Source organism: Myotis nattereri (genome assembly GCF_964212035.1).
Source record: "Myotis nattereri genome assembly, chromosome: 7".
Classification (NCBI taxonomy): Eukaryota; Metazoa; Chordata; class Mammalia; order Chiroptera; family Vespertilionidae; genus Myotis; species Myotis nattereri.
Window position 1 is genome coordinate 61,102,258 of NC_138082.1, and position 18,471 is coordinate 61,120,728.

An 18,471-nucleotide genomic window follows, 5' to 3' on the forward strand; every position below is an offset into this window, starting at 1 on the left:
CTGGAGTTTTTAATCATTCCCCATAAGCATTCACAAAAAAGAGCCCAAAGACATTTCTAAACATTTAGGCATGCTAGACCACAGATTGCACTGGAAGGAGCTTAGAAGGAGAGAGAGGCAACAACGAGCCTTAAAATCAGAACTTCATTAAGCTTCTGTGTCGTTTGCAAATATTTTACTTTGAGTGTTAGAAATTCAATTTCTCTGGTAATAATCAGAAAATGGCTTGTCATTGCTAACAGTGTCTTTACTTATGCACTCCCAGGGACACAATTACCTTTTTATCTGGGGCAGCACTTCTGTTTCTCAAAGGTTAACTTATCTATATATATAAAAGCCTAAGCAACTGGAACGACTGGACAACCAGTCGCTACGACGTGCACTGACCACCAGGGGGAAGACACTCAATGCAGGAGCTGCCCCCTGGTGGTCAGCGCACTCCCACAGCCAACCTCCCCCAGCTGGCCAACCTCCCACGATCCCTTCTCCCAGCCAGCAGGCCCCCGAGCTAGAACAGGGAACTGGGGGTGGGTGGCAGCAGATGCGGCCCCTTTCCCAGGGGTTGAAGACCGGCTCCCTCCTCAGGGCCAGCGGCCAGCCTCCCGTGCCCTGTCCCGCCCCCCCCAGCCAGCAAGCCCCGACCAGCCTGCTACCCACCCGCCATAGTGGTGGCATGGCAGTGAGGGAAGGAGCGGGGTAGGTGGGGAACTGCATGTTGGTGGGCGCCAATGATGTTGGCGTCAGTGTCCGGCATTCATTCCTTCCATACCTGGCCTGGTGACCACTGCTTCCTCTCTGGCCCAGCCCTGATCACCAGCCAGGCGTAGGGATCCCACCCATGCACAAATTTCATGCACCAGGCCTCTAGTCTTTTAATAATACATCTAACTATATTCTTCAGACTTCTTAGCTCACTCAAGCCTCCCAGGTGTCAAGTCAAGATTAACCCCACTATACAGATGGCGGAACCGAGACTCAGAAATTATATGACTGCCTTCAATCAGACATGGGACACACAGCAAGGATTCAAACTCAGGTTTTCTGAGTCTCTGATTCTTGCTCTTTTCACCACACTGGAATGTGTGCTCATCTTGCTTTTGATACAGTTTTTAAAAGGGCAGAAACATGTTTTCTTCTTTGAGTCCCCCTTATGTAGACAAATATTTGGCACACAGTCTTTAATAATGTTCAAAGAATTAAACTTCTTTTAAATGTCATATACAAGTCACCTCTCTCATAAATTAAGGGTAAGTTTTTAAAGTTTAAAAGTACGCAAAGAGATTGTAAACACTGTATGGAGCATACAGCCAGCGGGTCCTGTGCTAGAAGCCAGCCAAACTCATGTCATAGCTAAAGAACATCTGCTGATAAGCCTGTGTTGTATCTCCAATGGCTCTGAAACTGCCTAGTGCCTCTCATTATTATGCATTTCTCATTAACTCAATCTGCTAAAGCTGGTATGGGCCGCCCCACACCCCCCACTCCTCCCGCCAGCCATGGGGAAGGTTAGGCAGCCTAAACACAGGCATGGCCTGCAGATAAGGAAAAGACAAAGCACTAAATGGACTCCACTTAATGACTAGGGTTCAAGTCTACCACGACCCGAAATGAAAACCAGGCCACTCTTTTTTTGTTTGTTTAAAGGGGATTTTTATAAGAGTTTATTTGAGGGGCGGGGGGGGGGGGGGGGAGGAGGGAGAAACACAAAAACAAAAATTCAGGCCATTCTGGTTTTTTTATTTTTAATAAATATATTTTTATTGATTTTATTTAGAGAGAGGAAGGAAGAGGGAGAGAAAGAAACATCGATGGGCTGCCTCCTGCACGCCCCCTATTGGGGATCAAGCCTGAAACCTGGGCATGTGCCTTGACTGGGAACTGAACCAGTCAACCTATGGGGACAGGGTACCAAGCCCAACAACTAAGCCACACCAGCCAGGATCTCAGGCCATTCTTAAAGGAACTAACAGAAGGGGCTGTGACAGGAGTATACTAAGTTAATTAGGCAAAGTCACAATAAAGGAAATTAATCAATGGCAATGCTATAACATGGCCTTTTCTATTAGACACAGACTGGCAATTCTTTCCAACCAGCTGAACCGTGTCTTTGGGGCCTCTCTCCCTCCATGCCCCCCTTTCTCCACCTAAATCTAATAAAGTCTGTCACTGAAAGCCTTTCTGCATAAAGAACTGGGATTGGACACTCCACTCACCTAACAAAACATTTCTAATCCTTTGCATTTTCTCTACCCGTGTGTATAATTACATGAGAAATTACTTAATTGAGGTTAATTTGATGTTAGCTGGACTTACCCCAAACATATTACAAGCATTTCTGTTCTATAAGTTATATTTGGATAAGCAGCGCCAAAATCAAACAGGATTTCACTTAAATTTATCTTAGACCTTGATAATCTTAGGTTTAAGGAAGAAATTATAGTGAGACACCTGACAATAAGGAAGTCTCCTATTTTCAGGTGTCTCACTATAAAATGGGTGTCTCGTGGGGGACACCCTCACTGTTGAGCTTCTCTCCCAGTCTGGGATGGCCACAGGGTCACTGGCTCTATTTCAGAATTGCTTAGGGATAAATTAGATGTCACCGTTGTTATGCCATTATTAATGTTTTGTTATTTTGATCCTGTAATAGTTCACCTTAGATAGTGAAAATTCAAAGGGTTTGAATAAGCTCACTACACTTGAGTGATTTTTCCTCCTAGAAGTTGAAAGTGGTTGGGCTTCCTTTTCCAAAGCTGAGTAAACGGGCCATAATCACAACCAGGATCACTGCCATTAGTGACTTCTACTTCACAGGCTATAACCTGGTCCTAAAAGCTCTTCAGAGCTATGTTAACTGGAATCATCCATGTCCTCAAGGAGTTTACCCTCTAAAATGGGAAACGATGACATGAGTACTAGGGAGAAGGAAAGACAAAGGGGCATTAATATTGCATACAGAAGAAATGATTTATATGGAATGGCAGAGGCCAAGAACAGTGCGCTGGGCGGAGGTGCCAAGACCAGAATCAGGGCTCCTAAGCAGGAGGGCCGAAGGGAAGCCATGACATCTCAGCCCTCACAAAACTAACAATTTCCACAAATAGAAAAAATTTTACACAAACAGATCTAGATCCCGCCCCCCCCCCCCCCCCCCAAGAAATAGAGAGAACCAAAGTTCTAAGGGAATGCATATTCCATGCCGCTCTTCCCTCAAAACACTCTAACACTTCAGAGAGGCCACCAAAATGCCCCACCTATGGAAAGTATGAGGACAATTTAGAGGAAATGAAGGGACGGTATTAAGACTCTACCTACTTACGACAATAGATAGCAAGGAAAGCAAGTTCAGATGGGATTCTAATTTTGTCTAACAACTACCAGAGGCAGCTAGTGCCAGCTGTGATCCTATTTAGAAGGGTCCCTGTGGTTATTATTGGATGAAACATTTTGCTAAATAAGGCCCTGTCCCTGAGCATCTTAAATCTTGCTATCACAATGAAGTCTCCTGTTTCTAAGGCACCCACGTGAAAAACACCAAGGTAAAAAAAAAAAAATGTTTGTCTTTTTATTCTTATACTCATCCAGAACACATTATGCAAGACGCTCTATAAAAAGCACAAAATGAAACAAATTCAACTCCAAAACATTAAATCTCATCTCTGAGATATAGCAGACATTGCTGTAATACAAAGTAGAATATGATCAGAACCATATGCGATCCTCTGGAAGTTCAAAGGAAGGTAAGGCTCTTTCCAACTGAGATGATCAAAGAAACATCCCTGGAGAAAGTAGCTTTGGAATTGAGTTTTGAAGGACAGGCAGCATATAGATATCCTGGGACAGTGTGAGAGGCAGGAGACAGAGGAGTTTTCCAGATGGAGGCACAGGGAAATGAAAGCAGAAAAGCCTGGGGCATGTGCTAGGATCTTCAAGGGGGTCAGCTGCGTCCCAGTAATAAAGTTTATGAAAGTTAATGGCACAAAGAATCTAAACGGTAACTGGGAAAGGGCACTGGCAGTCGTCAAATAATAGGCTAATGCGTAGGACAGGGAGTCAATAAGGAGTTTTGAATAGTGAAAGGGCATATGGGTAATACTGCATCACTCTCCTTTCTTCATTCCCAACTTTACAAGTTGGCCATTTCTGCACTAGACTAGACTTGAAAAATCAGCATGTCAGATTCATTCCTCAGCCATAGTTTCTTGGAGCGCCTAGAGAAGCATTCTTCAGCTCTGAATATGAAATCATTTTCCTAGTCCGAGCAGAGAGGACAACTTTCCAAGTGTTCCATTATAGCTCGCAGACTGAAAATAACTTTTGATGAGAGTTTTCCAAATAATTGCCTTTATTTAGACTCGCAAAAGTTTCTTCTAGTTCAACAGGTCTTTCCTAATCATAACATCTGATAATTCACTCTCTAATATGTGATATGAATTGGACTTCTTTAATCCTATTGCTAGTTCATCATTCTCCCAACTTAAAAAGCATTTTAATTGAATCTGTTGCATTTGTATGAAGGAGGTCATACTAATAAAATTTGTCTGTTATCTTATGTTGTCCTAAGAAAAGACAGAACTGTGACTACTTGACATGGAGCAATGTTCAGTAAGTACAGTTGTTACTGTTAATGAGGACCGAAGAGCTGTACAGAGTGACGGAAGGTCAGATTTATACTGGAAAAGCCTTCTGATAATCTTCAAATCTATTTTCTGTCTTCAAAAGCTAAAGCTTTACCTTCATTTAGACTGGCATTTCTTAAAATATCCATGACCGGAGGGCTGCACCTAAAGCAACTGAGGATGCTTGCTAAATGGCAAAAGTTCTCCTGACCCAAGTCATCAAGTGCTCAAGAGTCCGCATTTTCCTCAATTCCCCAAGCAGGTTCTCTGTCCATTAAAGCTTCTGACTGTACTTCCTACTGCGGACACGTATATCCTTCTCTTTACTCAGTCTACAAAGAGAACATGCATATCCCTCATAAGCAAAGACTTAACAAGATTTTCAGTTACATTTAAAGATACGGACTTACATTATAAAATCACAGTTATAGTCTATGCTTTCATGAAAATTGTGTAAAATCTCTGGGGAGTACTTGTTCCTGTAGAAATGCAAGGGGTACAAACACACATCATTGTTTCTTCACATGAAAAATGGGAATATGAAACCCTTTCTCCCATTTTTATTACAATTCCAGAAATCTTACTTAAGGATGCCTCCAAACAAGGATAACACACTTCGAAAGATCTTTGAAGTCCCCTGAGCTAACCAAGCATCATACAAACAAAACATGGAGGAGGAAAAGAAAAATAAGCAAGTTCTGATCCTGATCAAGGCAGAAACAAACACAAAGACAGAATAAGCCTTAGATTTCTTGTAGAAACCTAAGATAGAAATCTTAGATAGTTCAAGATTTAGATAAGAGCTATAATATTTTTCAATCACTGTAGAATTTGAAAGAATGGCAAGCTCTTATTTTGATGGTTTTTCTGACAATTATACTAACTAGAGTCTCTGAAATTTCATTTGCCCCAATTTTAACAACATGCAAATACATGGGTATAATTTTCAGAACTTCCACAGATGCTTGCTTGAAGTTAATGAACGCTAATATCTGTGAAGAGCATAATGTAACATGTCAGGGAACATGGGAAGAGGTAGAGAAGGAAGAGGCTTTCCACTAAAGTCAACAAGTGCCTAGTCATATAAAGAAAGCACCTTTATGAAGAGAACATAAGGATTGAAAATAGGGAGAAGTTATCAGATCTTAACCATACCCTTACCACATGCTTTGACATATACTTAAACATGAGAACCAAGCTCAGAATACTCAACTTCAACACTTACACTGATGTTTACAGTACAGAAACCATTAAGATGGTGTTTAACGGTATAACTTGGTTTTGAAAATGCAGTGATATAGCATAAACCACACCTTTTTCCATAAGGGAACTGATGAAGTGGTGGGAGTCATTCAAAAACGGCATTTCTCTAGGAACAAACCATTGGAAACTTTTATTTTAAAATTATATCGCTTAACATAGCACTAAAAATAATGAAAAACTTAGGGATAGATTTAACAAAATATGTGCAAGACCTACCCACTGGGAAGCTTCTAAACACTCTAGGCAAGATATTAGAGCCCTAAATAAATAAAGATGCCATGTTCACAGATCAGAGGAGTCAATATTTCTAGGATGTCGGTTCTCCTGAAATTGATCTAAAGAGTCAATGCAACTTCAATCAAAATCCTGGAGGCTTTTTCTTGAAAATTGACAAGCTGATTCTAAAATTCATATAAAAATGCAAAAAAAAAATTAGAATAACAAGAGTAATTTTACAGAAGAACAAAGAATATTCACACTACCTTTATTTAAGATAGTAATCAAAACAGTGCTATATTTGTTTTGACAAAAGAAGAGAAATAAAGATCAGTGCAGGAGAGAGTACAAAAATAGGCCTCACAATTTGTTTTTTTCAGGTACTAAGGGAGTTCATGAAAAAAGGACAGTCTATTCAACAAATGCCTGAAACAGCTGGACAAAGATATGGGGGCGGGGATTGGGGGGGGTGGGGGAGAAACAGTGAATCCCCAGCCTTACTTCACACCCCTTTGCCAAAATAGACCACATACTTTAACATAAGAACCAAAATCATCAAGTTTCTAGAAGAAAGCATAGGAGATCATCCTTGTGACCTGAGGTTGGACAAAGATTTGTTAGGCCACAAAAATGCATGACCCACTTAAAAAAATAAAAGATAAACTAAATTAGACTTCATCAGAAAAAGTTTGTTCTTTAAAGGCATTGTTATATGAAAGCAAGACATGAAACAGGAAAAAATATTTGCAAAATATACATCTGATGGAGACTTGTATCCAGAATATATGTTTTTTAATTTCTATAGTCCAATAATAATATAAACAACCCAACTTTAAAAAATAGGCAGAAGACTTGAATAAATCCTTCAACAATGCAGTTACACAATGACAAACCAGCACATAAAAAGATGCCCAACATCATTAGGGAAATGCAAATTACTGCATCTTCACTATCATTTCATGAGAATTTGCTTAATCCACCATCTTCATTCAATCCTCCCTACTTCCCCTAACTCAACACTCATCCCAGTTCCCTAGATGTATAAAAAGTTACCTTCTAAAACATAAAAACAAAAGCAGGGTGTGCTAACAACCTGAAAACCTAAACCTTAAACCAAGTCCAGTTGGGTATTTTATGATTTCTGCTTAGATCTTCCATAATTTCAAATTTAACATAATAAATACGCAAGCACACACCTCTTCTAAGCAGCCTCATGTCTTCTTTTTTTTTTTTTCATCTTCGGATTATAAGATTAAGCCAACGATAGTTTCAATCTGTCAACCCACATGGTCAAAATGACTCCTTAAATCAAGTTCTATTCTACACGATACCTGACGAGGATGGGCTGAGAAGGGAGGTGGAAGCAGCTCCTTTGAAAATGGTCATTGCTGAGGAACATCTCCTGGCTGCAACATAGATAAGTAAGCCTGGTACCCAAACTATGACGAGTGCTTATTTTATAGGGTTTTAGATGCACTTGAGAAGTTATATCTGAGACTATGAGCACATACATCAGCAGCTGAGCGGTTGTATCTAGTTCCTGGGAAGAGCACTAGCAGTGTCAAGAAGGATAACAACCATCTAGCTGCCTAACGAGGGTACTTCAAGTACCTTGTTTGCCAGCCATGCTCTTGTCCAAACAGCTAGTATCCACCAAGTTCATGGAGACCATTCAGTCTCTGCCCCTGCATACTTCTTGCAAACCCAAAGCATATTTCTAATTCACTTTCCTCCTCTCTTCCTTCACCCCCAACACCTGCACTCTAATTAGAAATCCAAACCAATTTATAGTTCTGCTCTTTAAGTGAAATCAAAATGCTATTTTCCTACCACAGCAGAGATAAAGACCACAGGCACTTTCATTTCCTCAATGGCTTCAGAAAATAATTTCCTTCAGAACATTTTACTTGCAAGTTCATCAAGACCTACAATCAATGCTCTGTGTAAGTAGGGGAGAATATGTGGACTGAAAGCTCTCTGCTGTATACTGTCTTTGCAGAATTTTCTTTTGAGATGATGTCTTATTCTTTTTTCAATATCTTCTTTTGAAAGATTCAGCATTATGTTTTCTGAAGCACTATAGTCATAGCACATCACTCTTCTTTTTTTTTAAAGAATTTTTATTTTATTGATTTTTATTTTATGGATAAAGACAGGAAGGGCAAGGAAGAGAGAAAGAGAAACATCAGGTACTTCCTGCACACCCCCTACCGGGGCTGAGTCTGCAACCTGTGCATGTGCCCTGACAAGGAACCGAACCAGCCACCGTTAGGTGCACAAGGACACCCAACCAACTGAGCTGGCCAGAGCGAGCACATCGCTCTTCCGAGTGTGCACTCAAGAAACAATTTCAATGATGAATGGACTGATGAAAAGAGCCACAATGACATGGTGATCCAGGTCATACACTGACAATTAAAAAAAAAAATTTTCCAAACCATTGCGGTACATTTTGAAACACAGAAATTGTTAGTGCCAGCTCAACCACTTGCTGGAAAACTTCCAAAAAGCTGCTTTTCTATTTTATGAAAATTAAACAAAAAAACAGCCTTCCACAGCAAAGACTAAAAGTTAAATGTCCAAGGGGTAGAACAATGAAAAGTAGTATTTGTATTACCTAGCACAAATTCTTGGCTAAAGCACCTCAATAAATCACTTAAATTATTTTCTAAAAGATAGTGTCAAAGGTAAACCTCAGTCTAGCCAATAGGCATTAAATTGCCTATGTGATTCCTCATTTCCTGTAATATGTTCCCAAGTTCACAAAAGATGCTCATATAACATAAGGGGGTCGTCTACGCCAGCTGTGGAAGTCAAGTGGCTTCACTTGGGGGCGGGGCAGAGCTCTATAGTTCTATTGGACTTGCCAGGCAGGAAGGCAGGCAACGGGGTGTGCATTTGGCAGAAGATAACCTGAACGCTTCGAAATCAGACTGAGCCCTGGGTGTCTTGCTCTGACAGAGCATTTACATCAAGCTGACAAAGAGGGTTAGCATTAAAAGAAGTAATTCCCCCTTTCTTTAGGTTACCTTTCTCCCTTTTCCTACCGCCCTCTCAATCCCTGTGAGGTAGGCCAGCACCTTTTCTTCCTCCTCTAAAAACTGGATGACAAAGGGAACCTCTGGAAGAGGAAAAGCGTATGCCCGCTTCTAGGTTCAGACTCGATTTTCTGTGACTCCAGAGATACTTACTAAACATGAGGAAGCTCGACATGCAGGGTTGCCACTTGCTTCTCCGGGATTTAGAATCAAGGAATCAAGAGACCCTGAGTTAGTCTTAATGGAAGGGAAACTTTGCTTTTGGGGAGGGGGGATGAGGGGACGGAAAACTTGCCTTCTTTTCCATGTACCAGCAACTAACTCAATACCTTTCTTGAAGATTTCAAGAAAAGGAAGATGGTCTCTTTAAAAATATCAAGTCAGAACACAACCCGGAGATAAAATTTTGTGTTTGTGTTTTAATTTGGCAAAAATACATGCCCCACAGCCCATTCCTGCCTGGCACACTACTGGAACTCAGGACAAACTGGTGCTAGCAACCATTTAGAGTCTTTTCCTGCCTCCAAATGAGTTCTGGGGAAACTCAGATCCATGCCATCTCACTTCCCTCTTGGCTTTCCCTTGCCTGTACAACTAATTGCGTAGTCAACAAGTAAATTAACAAATACATAAGTAAAAGCCAGTTGTAATACTGAATAGAACCTAAAACAAATGAAACTATCAAAATTGGCAGAGACTAGCTTTCACTAAACCTTTTCTTCTCTTTGTGTGCATTCAGCTAGCCTACATTTCTCACCCCCCTTGCAGGTCTAGTCAATGGGGTGAGACTGCTGGTGGTGCACACTACTTTCAAGCCTGGCCCAGAAACTCTGCAGGTGTGAGCCTGTGTGTTCGTTCTTCCTTGGTTGGAGACAACCCCAGAGCACACTGAAGCCTTACCTGGGTCCCCGATTAGGTCTGTAGAATTTAGCCCCTGATGGGTCCTTCACTCAGTAATTTTAGTTATTAGTGATTTACTTAATAAAGACATCGGTATCTTATTTTGAAACTTTTTATATTATAGGAAAAACACAAATAATTACATTTAGGAATGAAACAGATCTCAAAAACCTCGTAATGATTTGAAAATAGATAGCGTTTCACCATACCACAGAATTATTGAAATACAGTAAAAATGTAAACTATTTCACATCAAACAATATTAAATAGAGTAAAAAATATCAGCTAGCCAGAAGACTGGCTGAAAAAGGGGGCGAGGGCAGGGGAGATGGCTGTGTGGTAACCCAACAGCTGGGAAAGCCAGATGAAGTGACTGTGGCTAAATGTAGAATCAAAGCCTGGAACTTGAGGACAGGGGCTGAAGGCAGATTAAGTCTGGAGTCTGGGAGCCTGGGGAGAGGGAGTATGGCAAGGGGAAGGGGACTGCTGTGTCACTATCTGTCCATAGGATGGCTCAAATAATTAACAGGGCAGCCACCAACACTGAAGTAGGCTACAGCGTCCTTCCCCCACCCACCCCCACGGCACCATGTCAATACCTATTTATTACCCCTTGTATTCCATTGTGTAGATGTACCACTATTTTTAATCCACTCATCTGCTGATGGGCACTTAAGACTGTTTCCAACTCTTAGGTATTGTAAATTGTGATGCTATGAACATAGGAATGCAAATATCCTTTCTGATTTCTGTTTTCTTGGGATATATTCCTACATGTGGGATTACTGGGTCAAATGGGAGTTCCATTTTTAGTTTTTTGAGGAAACGCCATACTGTTTTCCACAGTGGCTGCACCAGTCTGCATTCCCACCAGCAGTGCAAGAGGGTTCCTTTTTCTCCGCATCCTCTCCAGCACTTGTCATTTGTTGATTTGTTGATGATGGCCCTTCTAACAGGTGTGAGATGGTACCTATTGTTGTTCTGATTTGCATCTCTCAGATGATTAGTGACTTTGTTAGCTCTTTAATATTTTAGAAAATTTTATTTCAGTGGCAAATTGGCTTCACTTTTGATACAAGTTAGCCAATAAGTAACTTTCTTTCCCTTTGAAAGACATAGTATTAGGAAATGTAAGTGAAGGGTTTACAAAATAATGCTATTCTTAATAATTAAATACATTCAAATGGTATGGGTCAGTTGTTGACCAAGACAAGAGAGCAATTCTTGCTGCAATGGAGTATCTTGGTGTAGTGGAGTATCTTGGTATAGTGGAGTATCTTAGTGCCCCTGGCCTGACTTAGCTCTGGCACAACGGCAGCAGGCGCCTTCTCCTTTCCTGATCAGGACACATGCTGAGCCTTGAGGGTTGACATTCAATCTCCCCAGGAAGCTGAGTCTAGGTGGGTATGATTCCCAGCCAACTCTTCAGTCTCCCTTTTGTTTTGGTTTGTATCTCCTTCTCCCATATAATTCCATATAAGTCAAGAAATGGGGAGACCCCATCTCTCATTAAGGCTACAATGCAAAACAATAGCCAGCCATTAGGGGGCAAGACCAAGCCAGGCCACATCCACCCCCAAAATAAATCTCACCATCGGTACCGACAAAGCCACAGAGAGGAAGCCTTCTAACCCAGCTCAGGTGTGGTACCATTATATTCCAGAACTTGATTTTACACCCATAGGCGTTAGTCATTTAAAATGTCCTGAAATTAGGACTAACCACTTCTACTTCATCATTCAGTTATGAACCAATCCACTCCCCCAACCAATAACACCCAAGAAGCCTTAGGATGAAGCCTCAGAGATTACTTCTTATCTACTACAATTTTTGTTTCAATGGATATTTCCAGGCCCCTGTGTAACAGGAAATAACTGAAAGGGTTTGGAACTTAGGTGTTCTCATTCATCTCACGGGCCAGGGTTGCCTTGGTGCTATTGGTCTAGTCATTTATGCTCTTGAACCTCAGTTTCATCACCAATAAATTAAGGGAATGCATGAACAGACAGGAAAGGCAAAAGGACTTACACTTCACACGCTCTAATACAGTTTCTCTTTTTGACAAGCATATGTTAACTTTTTAAGTAGAAAAATAAAGAGTGGAGCCCTGGCCAGTGTGGCTTAGTTGGTTAAGTGTAACAAGTGTGGTTAAGGCCCGGTCACTGAGAGGTTGACCATTAATTCCTGGTCAGGGCACATGCCCAGGATGCAGGCCAGATCCCCAGTAGGGGGCGTGCTGGAGGCAGCCAATTGATGTTCTGCTGTCCCATTGATGTTTCTCTCCCTCTCCCTTCCTCTCCCTCTAAAAATCAATTTAAAAAGTCTTTTAAAAAGGAAAATAAAAAGTGGCTTGAAATGCATGGTCTCTACAACCCTACCTGCTGTAATGATTTGAAAGTCCATCCAGGATCTCTGAAGCTAAGTGCAGTTTTTACCCTAAGCCAGGGGTCCTCAAACTACGGCCGGCGGGCCACATGCAAACACAAATATTGTATTTGTTCCCGTTTTGGTTTTTTACTTCAAAATAAGATATGTGCAGTGTGCATAGGAATTTGTTCATAGTTTTGTTTTTAAACTATAGTCCAGCCCTCCAACGGTCTGAGGGACAGTGAACTGGCCCCCTGTTTAAAAAGTTTGAGGACCCCTGCCCTAAGCTGATGGAAAACAGCCAAGACTCCAAAGCCAAACAGTGCAGCACAGGGTCTGTGTTTAGGGAACACCAAAAACTGAGGCAGGAATGAGAGCAAGGGGCATTCTTTGTCTGTACAGGTACAAAGAGCAAGGAGAGAGCCCTCTTATTGCCAAGCAGCTGGGGGTTTTCATTTGTAATTGTCCAAGGAACAATTTCCAGCTCCTTACTCTCATACTACACCTCAGGCTACTATAAAACATGCCTCAGTATCCCCACAAAGTACTTGAATGTATGTCCAGATAAGGATCCAAAAGAAGGTCCACACACACAGTTATTTCTCTTATGTTCTCCTCCCCGTTTTTCCCTATCTCTGTTTGTTGCCAAGGCAAATATCATGTTTAATGAGATATAATTCCCATTATCAGTCTCCCATCCCCCCTCCCAGTCCATGGCATCCATTAATCTAGTTTCATTCTCTATGAATTTTTCATTCTGGACACTTCATATAAATGGAATCATAAAAGCAAATGTATTCTGAGTGTCCATCAGGTTAGGTACCATAGAGAGATATAGATTATGTGCCAAACGTGTGTGTGTGTGTGTGTGTGTGTGTGTGTGTGTGTGTGTATGACAAGGTCTATGTAAGATAAGCCTTCAGTCAAATAAACACAAATACATTATATTTGTCATATAAATATTACATCATGCATGCTTTAAGCTAATGGATTTTATTTTTTCCCTCAGAAACATACATAGGAGAAGTCATATTCACGTGGGTGACACACCAATAAGTTAGCTGTATCTGACAAAAAGTCCAGTTTTCTGCTGGACACAATTCTCCCAATAACTGTTTGATCAAAAAATGGTAGTTCACCGTGGTGGCCATGTGGGTAGATGAGGCTCACTCAGTGCCTGTACTAAAACTCCCTGGCTTTCTCTCCCTCTCAGGAAAGAATACCAGAATGCAGGGCAGAGGAATAGCTTGTACTTTTTCCTTTTAGTATATCATTCAAACACTTGCGTACTCAGTGAGGAAGGGAGCAGAAAGTACGGTTAAGGCCCGGAATGTGCATATTCTCGGGAATCTGACCGTCTGTGCTGCATTACCTCCTAATAGCTATGCAACCTTCAGCAATGATTTAATCGCCCAGTCTCAGTTTTCCTCATATGTCAAATGGAGTCACTAATAAGTCTTACTGGTATCCTTTGAAGATTCAACACAGAGCTTTTGGTCGGAAAATCTGCTTACTAAATGCTGGCTATTGGCAACAACAATAATAATTATTACTTCACTATTAATAAATCACCCACAACTCAGAACTGATGGAGCCACTTCAGCTTGTGTTGAAGGGACTGCCAGGAACAGATGAAGTAGCTAAATTCTCCACGTCCTGGCATAGTCACATTTAAGGCAGTAATAACCTGAACTCTGAGGAGCTGAGAATCAGGCAAATAATTAGATAACTGATTTGCTACTCTCTGAGCCTCAAGCTGCCTGAGACTCCACCATCAACCCTATGGAGCCACTTCTGGTCTGAGAGAAGAGTACAGCTGTTGGAACTCTTCCATCAGCAGCAGCCTTCCCTGCCTGGCACACTGGAGATACAAACACTAATAATTCATTCACACCCGGAAGGAGCAGGGAAGACCAAGTTGGCAGTGACTACGCCTGCAGGTCTGAGGAAGGAAGGACGGCTCAGCCCTTCCTCTCAGCGCTAACTTCATCGCCACCAGGGCCAGTCTCCCTTCGCCTGCGCTGTCATTCACAACCTGTGCGACTATAGAATTTCTCACCCCTTGGCCTTCCCTCACTTGAGTGATTACCTTTCCTTTATAGTAATTATCCCTATTATATTTGCTCACTGTCATAAAATCATTTTTCCTCAAAATAATAGGTTTAGCTAATAGTCATTAAAAATGTCAGCACATTTTATTCTTTTGGACCACGGTCATGTAGGCAGTAGGCTTCCTCTTCCGTTGCTATCTATTCTTAGTGCTCAAATATAGGATGGAAAAGGAGGGGAGGATTCTTACCGTCATTTCATTACTGTTTTAGTTAGGGGCTTAGGTCAACACACAATGAGTGCTGCAGAAACCCTCTAAGAACCGCAGGCATCTACTTCTTAGGAAACGTGGAAAGCCCCTTAAGAAAACCCCTCTGCTCCCCTGACAACATTGTACCCCGCAATAGCGACCCCAGGGAGCTCTGGTCAGAGGAATTACAGCACTCCCAGAAAGTTTCAGGGCGGCCTGACATAAGGGATGCGAGCACTCTGAAACTCATGGCACAAAATGAAAAAAGCTGATAATATGTAATCGGCAGAGCCTACCCTCTACCTTTAGGGAGTGACTCTTCTACGTTTTAAAACAACTAGCCTATTCCTAGTCCTAGATGAAAGTGCCCCTCAAATCACTACCACTGCCAATGGACTACTACAGAACATCTAAAAGAATAAGGCAGAGACATATATACTGTCAAATGTATCAAGATGAGGAAGAGAGTGTGTGTGTGTGTGTGTGTGTGTGTGTGTTCATATATTTGTTTGTTTTTAAATAACAACATAAAAGGAAACTGGAAGGACATTTCAAAGTCTCTAAGGTGTGCAATTATGAGGGTAGAAAGAAAAGGGGGAATTCTACTTTTTACTTTATATCCTTCTGAAGTGTGTGAATTTTGTTATGAGTTAATGATAAAATAAAAAGAATTGCTAAACACTGAAATAATTTTTTATCAGCCCAAAGTAGTCTCTTTATAAACAATTCACCCTCTTGCATGAAGATGCATCAATGTACATGAATGGAAAAGCCGACTAAATTAGAGGGCCTGCCTTATTCAAGCAGCATAAACTGCTCGGTGAGATAAATAGAAAAACAGATCATCTGAATTTGGATGCCCCCCTGACCAGACCAGATCGCCCAGAAAACCTAATACAAAAAGTCTAAAAGGAGAGAATCAAAATCATGCAAGAATAAAAGAAGTCATTTTCTAACTTTCCTTTGATCTTAAACAGGAAGGCAACAAGTCACAAAACAGAAACCCATGCATCTCATATTTAGGGAGGAAATCTCTTCTTTCATTACTTCTTGATAAAAGCATCATTGTTTCTTACCTGGTCACAAATCAGTTCCCACTTTTTCTCATTGTCATACTGCCGCAGTAACCTGGCTTTGTCAGGAGGTAGGTTCATAGCATTCTGGAAAAAGACCAAAAAAAAAGGAAAGAGATATGTCACATTCCACAACAGACTACGCATGGGTAACTTATAGGCAGATCAAGGAGCACTACTGTGATTCTTTTATGATTTCTTTTCTAGCATCTCATCAAACTGAAACACCTGAAGAAGTCATTTAAACATCAAATCAGTTCAATAGAAGGGGGAGACCCTGAAGTCCTATGCTTGGATATCAAGGTAGCCTGCACTGAAGCAAAGGAAATGCATTATTTCTCATTTACTCAACAGAAAGCGCTCCCATTCTTCTCAACAGAAGGTCATGAATTGTTGAGAAGATATTGCCCCAATTTATTTTTAAAGCACTGCAACCCCTAGACACGGAACAGAAAACACCAAAAGAAAATGCATGACCAGAACCACTGACAGATACTATCAACTTTTACTCCCTTTGACAACACCTATGAGTAAAAGAACAGCTTGGTTTTTTAATTAATTAATTAATTTTTATATAAGAGAAAGTTTATTTAGAAAGTAGAAGAAATGGGCTCAGGAAACAGTTTACAGAGGCCAAAGAGGAGTCCTTGGAGCTTAGAAGAAAGAAAGGTCAAGGTAAGATGCCTGGGGGGGTAGAGGGGGTAAGGGTAGGGGAGAAGCACCCAGATTTTTTTATGTTGTTGATTTTGTCATCTCTCTGAGATTAGATGCTAACATTATGCTGGACATATGTTAACATTAGCAACCACAATTCTCAGTTTAGCTATATTAGCTTATGAAGTCAAACTTGCCATGAGAAATTGGTCATGAGCTAAATGTCTAGACATCAATACTCATATAGCCTCCCCATGTGTCAATACAGCGCACCTTCTGTAGTGCTAGTACATTCACCTGTTATTAGCCTAATGTCCCAAATAACCAATCCCACACATTCTCAAGATACTTGGCTTGGATTTGAGGTGAGATCTTCAGCTACAGAACATGGCACAGTGAGAGTCCCAGAAGGAATTCACATCTGTTCCCCGGGCTTCCCGAAAGTCCCCACACTCTACACAACTGAGCCAAGTAGTCAATGAATGCCTCACAGCTATTAATTGTCACGTCTACCCCCTTGTGTCAACACCCTACTTATCCCATAATAAACAACATAGCTCCTGGCCTGTGTCAATATTTGAGCAAATAGGTCTTGAACCTTTTTTTACAAGATCTTTTTTAAAATTTTTACTTATTGACTTGAGAAAGAGAGAGGAGAAGGAAACACCGATTCGTTTTTCCACTTATTTATGCATTCAACTGGTTGACTCCCCTATGTGTTCTGACCGAGGATTGAACCAGCAATCTTGGTGTTCAGGACGACACTCTAACCAAATGAGCTACCCGGCCAGGGCTAGGCCTTAACCTTGTAATGCTTCAGCCCCTGGCTCTCTGGAGGACTTGGCTTATAGAGAAACAATTCCCCTGCCACAGTGCTGTCTCATGTCATTCAGTGAAACACATTTCATAGCGGCAAAGGTCAGTGAGTTATTCTCACTTCATAGAGACAAAGAATTAACCTTGGATAATTTGGTAGATATGACACAATAATTTTCCCTTAAACTCAATCAAGCATCCAGATTGGAATGCCTAAGTAGGTGGTAAACATACACCACTTACTAATTCGAATCCAGTCCATTTAAATTTAATAAGCTGTCTTAAGAATATTAAATTTTTAAATTACCACCACCCAAATTATGACAACATAATTAGAAGAGCTTTGGACTCCAGAGTTTTTGATGGGCCTGCCAAGGCTTCTCCATAGAAATACTAAAATGGGAAAAATATTTTCACATGGCCCAGCTCCACAGAACATCTACTTGAACTGGAATAAAAAATACCTATTTGTATTTATTTGTTATTTTAATATTATAATGTTGAAAAAGAAAAAACTCCTGGAATAAGGCAAAGGTGAATTCCACAAATATCCTCCTGAGGGAGCCCAACATTACTGGCCATTATATAACCAGTCCATCACTGTTTATTTGCACCCTAGAGATGGATTACTCCCTCTTAAACTGATTTTGACCTCATGTGAGTGCCCCTGGGTATGATTTAGCATTAAATAAGTACAGTAAGTTTACGAGGTAAATTAAATGAGTTTTCTCAGAGTCCTTATTAATCTCTTGTGATATAAAGGGAATAAGAAAAAGAATGGCTGAGCTACAAGGTGCCCACCATGGTATGAGGTACCTTGCACACAATCTCATGTAATCTTCATAACAAGCCCATGGGATAGATGTAATTTCCCGTATTTTATACACGAGGAAACAGACCTGGGAGAACTGGGTTAACTTGCTCGAGATTAGACAGCTTTACGGGAGCAAAACCAGGACCTAAACTTAGTCTGTGAGGCTCCCAAAGACAAACACTGAAAATGCCACCAAGCTTTTTTTTTCTTTTCTTTTCTTTTGCAAGGCAAAAGAGCAAATAACTGACTTCCTGTTAGGACTCTACTCGACACTCGTATGGAAGCCACGTGCAAACCCTGCTACAGGAATCAGATGCAGGCCCCGTCATTATTGCAAAGAGAAGGCCAAGAGTCTCCTTTCTAGGTCTACTTTTATTTTAATGAAACAGTCTTTAATTCAAAAAATGTTATG

General features: G+C 41.0%; 1 protein-coding gene across 1 annotated transcript in view; it reads right to left on the bottom strand.

Annotated features, from left to right (window-relative positions):
• FMNL2 (formin like 2) overlaps window positions 1–18,471 on the bottom strand; it is a 323,355-nt gene that overhangs the window by 119,979 nt on the left and 184,905 nt on the right. The window contains exon 2 of the mRNA XM_081095526.1: window positions 15,779–15,862. Coding sequence (XP_080951652.1) covers window positions 15,779–15,862 — 84 coding nt within the window. The remainder of the gene's footprint in view (window positions 1–15,778; window positions 15,863–18,471) is intronic.